General features: G+C 44.5%; 1 protein-coding gene across 1 annotated transcript in view; it reads right to left on the bottom strand.

Annotated features, from left to right (window-relative positions):
• Positions 1-8,353, bottom strand: part of SLC7A11 (solute carrier family 7 member 11) — a 91,706-nt gene that overhangs the window by 59,217 nt on the left and 24,136 nt on the right. The window contains exon 5 of the mRNA XM_006036977.2: positions 3,015-3,114. Within this exon, the coding sequence (XP_006037039.1) occupies positions 3,015-3,114 (100 nt within the window). The remainder of the gene's footprint in view (positions 1-3,014; positions 3,115-8,353) is intronic.

Below are 8,353 nucleotides of genomic sequence, written 5' to 3'. Positions count from 1 at the left end.
CCTGCTGCTAGGCAGTTGTCTCCTCATGTAGACTCTTTTCCTAATTGTCACATTCTACCTGGCATTTATATACATTGCTCTTGCTACATAAACCACAAATACAGCCAATAAATATCCCTGTTATTTTTGTTCCTTATTTTAATGTTACGTTATAGTGCGCATGCTAAATTCTGCCAGTAACATGAAACAAAGCACAACATTTTTCTGTGCTCCTTAAAGTAGCAATTGACCGAACAAAGCTATTGACATGCTACTTAGTGCTGTGGACTGTCCTGTTCTGAAGCAATCAATCTGAACTGGTGACAGAGAGATAAGCAGGTTGGGAGAAGCACTGCCAAAAATTGTATATCTTTAGATCTTAATTACTTTTGCAAATGGCCATTGAGGAACTTGGACTGAAAATTTGTAAGTGAGAAGGGCAAACCTCAATATTAAAAACAATTACATAAGTTTTAAGATGATCAGTGTGTTGTCTGGGATGGAACAAAAGAGCATGACTAAAATCATATTTTTAGACCTCCTCTTTCACTATCTGCAATCTCTGCTCCAGTGCTGACTAAGCTAAACCAAGGGACTCTCAAAATGGCATTACATATAAAAATAGATTGTAAGACAAAGTATTTTAATGTAGATGTAATGTATTTTAATCTTATTGCATATATATGCCTCAGAGTGAATATGTGAGTGTGTGTGCAGACACATGTGCCCTCATGAGAGAAATTCTATATAAAAGAGGTAGATTTCTCTGAGCCGTCAATATGCCACCTTCATTTTAAGGACACAGGTTGTAGCTATATTGGTCTACATGGAAAAGGAATCAGAACTCGCAGCAGAGGTGATAGCTTTTATTAGACTAACTAGATATTTGCAAAACAAAATGAACTATTCCAACCAGGAGACCTTATAACACCTTCAGTTCTCTTGTGAAATATGAATTTTCACTTCCACCTAGGAGGAATTTTACAATCTCTGCATTCTCCTATGCCTGAGGAAGGGCAAGTGTGCCCAAAAGCTTGAAAATGGAGAATTTTTTTTGCAAATATATAGCTGCTCTAATTAAAGATATTAATTCCATTTTATAAAGTAACAGGCAAAGGCCATGAACCCTCTTGGGTGTCCCATGTACAACTTCTAAAACAGTTTTGTTCACAGTGCAAGTTGTAATTCCCTTGCAACAGAGGAATAAAAGGCTGACAGAGAACTCTACTACATGACTGCTTCATAAATAAATAAATAAAACTTAGCACTCAGTTCTAATCTTTTATATAAAATAAGGTGCTCTTCTACCTGGGACACTGTAAAGGAAAAGAAGGCTAACAAATAAAGATCTCTCAAACTAAATCCAGTCTGTGTATTGTAGTATTATCTAAAGTATGCTTGTATTGCACAAGGGAAGCACTGACTAGACATGAATAAATGGTAAGGAAGAATCTCAGAACATCAACTTGTTCCAAGCCAGCAACTGTGGAGCTAGTTACAAGGAGGGAAAAGAACTCAAAAGAAAATTGCTGAGGAAGATACCTGCAGTTCACACTGAATAGTACATTACTCCTATAGAAAAAAATGTTAACTACTTATGCATGCATGTGTACATGTGCAATTAATGTGCATGACTAAACTGCAAAGCAATTTGCTCCTGAGAGCAGCATCTACACGTGCACCTGGGACAGCAGCAAATTGAGCCAGGGAGCAGCATTTTAGGCCAGGGCTGCTCCTGCTCTGCTCTGCCTCACTGCAGCAGTCAAGGGGAGCTCCAGGCTCTGGCCACAGCTCTCCAGGTACCAGCCTCAGGCTGGCAGGGGGCATGGGGATCAGTCCCGTGGTTTGGCTGATGGCAGCAGTGTGGCACAGGGTCTGGGGGTCAGCCCCAGGCTGGCAGGGGGCACAAGGGGTCAGGCCCAGGCAGTGGGTGACTGCATTGGGTGGCAGAGGAGCTGGCTTGGCTACAAGGCTGCTGCAGCTGCTGAGCCATTTGGCTAGGCAGCAGACAGGAGTGTGGCCCCATGCTGGCTGGGTTGACCAGCCACAGTTTGTACCCAGGTCAGTGTCTTCATGTGCATTGCTGCACAGTAAGTAACTCCACAGCACAGTAATACTTGCATTTACAAGTATTATCCTGCTACAGAGTTATTTTACTGTGGCCTAATAGGGCCGCACATGTAGATGCACAATGCTTACTATTCAGTAAACATCTCGTGTAGATGTGCCCATCAAGTAATTTACTACTTAGCTGGCATGTCTACACAACAAGCTACTGAACAGTGGTTACTGCACATTTATTTAATACTTGTATAATCAAGTATTAAATAAATGTGCAGTAATTGGAGTTACTGCGCAGTAGTGCTGGTGAACACTTTTAAGGGTTGCTGCTGCTCAGTAGCCTACTAAAACTGCACAGTGGCATATTAGCACTGCTGGTGCTGTGACTGTGCAGTATGATTCAGTTGCTGCACTGTTAGCATCTCATGTAGATGTGCCCAGCAAGAAAAAAAAATAGAATTTACTCTTATGGCATTACTTTATGACCTACTTAAATTTATTAGTAAATTTAAGCACTTAGTAATTATTTTCATGAAGTAGATGTTCAAGTCCACATGGACCACATTTTTTTCTTGAAAATTATCTGTTTATTTAACAAAAGGAATGCTTTCATTAAAGAGCTTTTTAATTTGTATTATATATATTCTAAGAATAGCCATAAAACTTAAAATGATTTCCTTGTTGTTCACTTCAGTTCTAGCTTTGAAGCCAAAAATATAAACCAATGATTATTTAGATCAGATTCTGCCATGCTTATTTTCTTGTCCCTACAGTATGATTCTCTTTCTTCACTGTGGCTACTTCTAGAGTAACTTACTGAAGAGGGGCAGATTTTTTTCCTGAATAGATGTAGTTCCAAACAAGACTAAGAATGTGCCAGTCAATTTACTGCCTCAATAAATAGCTTTGTTACAAAATAAATGTTCATTTCCAGTACAATCTTTAATGCAAGTGAATATCTTTGGTTAACTTACCAGCCTGAATAGGCGTACATTCCTGAATAGAAAGCAAGAGGTAGTCCCATAACACTGGTATTTGTCCCTTCAAATGCTTTTTTAAAGTGCTGAATTTCCCCTGCAATGTAAATAGAAATTATGTTGAATCCTAACTCCTGAAACATTCCATAGAGATTTAAGCATGTTTGCTTAGGGCTAGATTGTGACTTCCTGATCCCCTTTCCAAAATAAATAAATAAATAAATCACATTATGGGGAAGTTTCACTGAATTCAGATTTTACCGTTAGTCTCAAGGGCTAGGGACAGACATTCAAAAAGCTGGAGCCTGAATTGATTCAACCTTTGCAGGTTAGTCTAACCTGCCTAGGCTGAACCAGTTTGAAGGAGGACAAACATTTTCTCTGGGCTGAGGCAATGCAAGCACATGTCTGCAGTTGTTCAAGCCAGGAGCAGGGAAGCTGTGCTGAGCTGGGGTGGGGGGGCATGGCCAGTCTAGGCTGAACTGGCCAGAGAGAGGTTTAATTCCCACCCCCACCCCTCTATCCCACTGACAGAGACTAGAGCCAGGTCTGCTGGGCACTCTCCCAAAGGGGGGCAAGGAGGAGAGTTAGTCTCCCCTCTACCCCCACTGGCAGCTGGGTCTACCTGCCATCACCGCCACTCTCCCTGCCCCGGATTAGGCACCCTGCTGGATGACGTAGGGAGAAGGAATAATCCCTGTCCCTGCCCCACTCCCACCCCAAGGGGCCCTGCTGGCTGGCGTCTAGCCATGCCTCCACCCCACCACTGCAGCAGGAAGGGGCAGGGCCCTTGTTGGGGGCAGAAGCTCCCCCAACAAGGGCCCTACAGAGTGAGTGCTGGCAGAGCTGTGGCAGGCTGTGCATGGCAGCGCCGGGGTCTGGAGCAGGCTAGAGCCCTGCAAGCCCCCCACTGCTCTGCCATGCTCTGCAGCAGCTCTGCTGGCCCCGCAGAGCAGCCCCACTGCTGCCCATCACAGTCACTCACTATTCACTGCTCCAGCTTCCGGGCAGGGGCAGGGCTTGGACCCCACCACTCAGTCTGTGCTCGGGGCAAATCCCCTCCCAGCAAAAAGGGCCTTATTCAGCCACTGGCCCTGAGCACACGCCAAGCAGTGGCTGCAGTTGGGCTGGGCAGACCCTGCTGTGGTGCCAGAAGTCAGCGGCTGAATAAGCCCCCTCCTGCCAGGAGGGGGCTTGCCCCGAGCACAGAGAGGCTGCTGGCACCACAGTGGGGTCAGCCTGGCCTGGGCATTGCCACTCTGTGCTCAGGGCCAGTCCCCTCCCGGCAGGAGGGTGCTTATTCAGCTGGTGGCCCCGAGCACAGAGCAGCAGCAGCCGAGCCGGGCAAACCCACTGCGGTGCCAATGGCTGAATAAGCCCCCTCCTACTGGGAGGGAGCTGGCCCCAAGCACAGAAAAGCTGCTGACACCACAGTGCAGCCACCATTCAGCCTGTGCTTGGGGCCAGCAACTGAATAAGCCCCCTCCTGTCAGAAGGGAGTTGGCCTCAAGCACAGAGCGGCAGCAGCAGCCAGGCCTGGCAGACCCCACTGTGGCCTTTTTGTGCTTGGGAAAAGCTCACTTCCAGCAGGCCCCCTCCCCTTATTCAGCCTCTGGCACTGTAGCGGGGTCTGCCCAGGCCAGCCACAGCTGCTGCTCGGCCTGTTCTCAGGGCCAGTGGCTGAAATAAGCCCCCTCTTGCCAGGACGGGGCTTCCTCTGAGCACAGACCAAGTGGCCGGGGCCGGGCCAGGCCCCGCCCCTGCCCACCAGCTGGAGCAGCAAGTGGTGAGTGACCATGACAGGCAAACCAGTTCAGCCCATCACAACTTCCTGGAGCACTAGCCCCTTCCCAGCAGGGCCACTCTGCGGGGCCAGCAGAACTGCTGTGGAGTGCAACAGTGCTGCGGGGGGCTTGCAGGGTACTGGCCCACTCTGGATCTCGGTGCTGCCACGTGCAGCCCACCACAGCTCTGCCAGCACTATAGCACAGCACCCCCTCCAGGAAGGGGCTGGCACTCCCCCACATTATGACAGGGGCTGCTGCCCCCAACAAGGGCCCTGACCCCTCCTGCTACAGCAGAGGGCAGGGGGCAAGGCCCCTGAGGTGGGCAGGAAGCACAGCAGCAAGGGCAGGCAGACCCAGCTGTCAGTGGCAGTAGAAGAGAGACTAACTCTCCTCCCTGCCCCCTCTGCCTCAGGGGCTATGGTGACCCACTGCAGACCCAGCTCTGGTCCCTGCAGGTGGGATAGAGAGTGGGGAATCAAATCCCTCCTGGCCAGACCTCTGCCCCTGCCCATCCCTGCTCTGGCTGAAGAGCAGAGGGGCAGTAATACTACATTCAACAAGGTTTATCTTAAACCAGTTTCAGCCATTTTGAAACTGGTTTATCTGCACTGACTGTCTGTTCTGTTACAGGTTTAAACCAGTTTCTGATCACTTAAACCGGTTTATGTGTAATGGCTGTCCCTAGCCAATGGGACTACATGACTAAGTAACTCCTCACTAGCCTATGATGTCACAGGGGACAGATGAATCACTTTAAAATGGGATGGAGGAGTTATATCAGTGTGTAACTGCAATGTAATGGCTTCATTTGTCCAGGCTGTCCTGCAGTAAGTAGAGGTAAATTGCAGCAATTCAAACTCTTGTTGCAATCAGAAGTAGGTTGCTGCAGTTTACTTTCTCTTCTACATGTTAGGAGCAGACAGATGAAACAGCTACACCAGACCCACTGACACACGTTCCCAGGCAGTAAACTGTGTTCCCCTTTAGAATGGTCCAATTATACATCTGTACCTAATTTGGCCCTGACATTATATCCACATACCATTTATGTTCACTTTCTACTCTAAGTATAGTACAGTACTTGTTGTCTGTAATGTTAATCAAAAAAGCTAACATTAGCCAGATTTTGCTGGGCATCCATAGAAATGGTTACTCCTCTTTAATCAGAAACAGAGTATATTACTGGTGTGTCTAATATAGACAGTATATGGAGTAGTCACAATGAGCTATACCCAGGAATACTCTTGAGAAATTCTTTGCTGAACAATTTCAAATAAAGAAGCTTGGGAAAAAAAAAGTATTTGCAAACTGTAAACAGAAAAGGAAGCAAACACTGTCAAAGAAATGACAGAATATGCATTATTCACGCATTTCTATTAAATGAGAGTGTACAATCTAAACTGATCAATTGTATTTCATCTTGTTGATTTTGCACATTCACTGATAATCAAGAGGCTGTTTTTTTTGTTATTGTTCTTATTTTTAACTTTGTGCCTCCTATGAACATAGGGAGAAAAATGTTGTATCATTACCAGAAACAAAGTTAATCAAACACCCACAACTAACTAGACCTCAGCTTTGAGATGGCTTTGAAATATATGGGCTTTAAAACCAAATTCTGATGACTCCTGAACAAGTTTCAAGGGGAGGTGTACAGTCAAATACAGAGCTTGACCTTCTATGTTTATCCTAATTTTGTTTCTGCCCCTGATTCTGGGCTTACTCACTGTTGCAATGCCACACACCTCAGCAATGATTTGTACCATTGCATTTGAGAATAGAGTCCAAATATTTTTAATTTTCTTATATATTTAGATTATAAAATTAAATCACGCAGGGCGCATCTAAATGAGACGCTTAATGCGTAGTAGCCTAATAACACTGTGCAGTAGTGTGCCAGGCAGAAACTGTGGTAATACTCTACTGCGCGGTAGTATTAGTTTACTGCTCAGTAAACACCACTAAAAAAACGTGTGCCGGTGCTAGTGTGCAGTAACTGTAGTTACTGAGCATTTAATTAGTACTTCATTAAGCGAGTACTAAAATAAATGCACAGTAACTACTACACATTAATTACCATGTCGACACACCCACAGAGCACTACTAGCATTTAACTCATAAACAGCACTTAAAAAAAAGCAACCTAATAGCTAAAATCTTGGTACAATTTAAGCTATTAGCACCCACTGATTTCCTACTGAATAATATTCATATCCATGAATCACATTATATTAAACAAAAATTATTCAGCTATCAGCTAAAACACTTAGGAGTAAATATATTGAAAATAGTGCCCAGGAGGTGGCTACATATAGTAATAAGTAGCATGAGCCTGTATTTCCAACAAATCATTCCAGTACTTTACCCTGTAGAATTAATCTCCTGTAAAGATGGTTTTGAATGCATTTCTGCTCATTTACAGGGGGGGAAAAGTTAAAGAAGAGAGAGATTGAAAATATGAGAATTTTCTCTGTAGGGACATCAACATTCGTATCTTAGCAAAGTTGGGTTTTCTTACGACCCATATCATAAACCTTCATATTTGAAGGATTCTATGAAGAATTTCCACAGTGAAACAAAGACTTGGTTACAGATATCTTTTTTCCTATCTGGCCAGGAATATTGTAACACAATCTGCTAGGAGGGAAAATCTGGCAGTACAGATATATGCTGTAATGAACACAAAACTTTAATTGTATGTCTTTGCAATGCCCCTCAAGTAGGGGTCCTCTTGTTCTCTCTGCTGTAGTTTTATCAGAAATAATGTAGCTTGTGCTGAAACGGTTATATCCTAGATTTTCTAGGAAGCTGTAAGCCTGTGCAGAATAATGGTAATTATAAGCAGAATTCTGTTCAGCTTCCTAATTAACTAAGGATAAAATTATAAATCCCTTCCTTAGTTTTCACTTGGTCCTTCGCCAAAATTCCCGCTCATCCTGAAATTTTGTTCAAGTAAGAAATAAATACAACAACTGAAGGCAAGATTCTTGGTGTCTCTGTGTTGGGGGGCTACAAGGGCATAAAGACAAAAGGAGCAGTAATGCAAGGACTCAAAGAACAGCACTGCTTATCATGACTGTTGGCTCTTGAGCATACCAGGCAGCAGTGCCATAGAGAGATTAGGCTGGCTGAAGGTCATATTGAGAAACCTACTATTTATCATGAGTAGAGGGTGGCAAAATCTAGCCCTGAGCAAGGATTTGGCCTGAATGTGAGAGAGGAGACACGACATCTGTAAAAAGATTAAAATAATATGAGACCAAGAATCTTTCTAGTGAATCAGGGTCCTACAAAGGGAGACTTTTGTTTAAGAAACTGTTGCTTACCGTGGAAAATTAAAGAAGTTGAGCTATCTGGATCCCTGAGAAAATCTGGATCTACTGGGAGGAGAGGGGGTAGGGAGGGGGTACACGTGCCACCACCTTGCTGACCCAAAGTTGAGGCTATATGAAATAACTTAAAACCATCTTCCCCACAATGGCACACTAGAATATTTGCCAGATAGGATCTGTCACTGGCTTACTAAAATCAGCAGCTCCTCTATTCCCT

The sequence above is a fragment of the Alligator sinensis genome, unplaced genomic scaffold (assembly GCF_000455745.1).
Source record: "Alligator sinensis unplaced genomic scaffold, ASM45574v1 scaffold834_1, whole genome shotgun sequence".
NCBI lineage: Eukaryota > Metazoa > Chordata > Crocodylia > Alligatoridae > Alligator > Alligator sinensis.
This window is presented reverse-complemented; position numbering and strand designations above follow the sequence as displayed.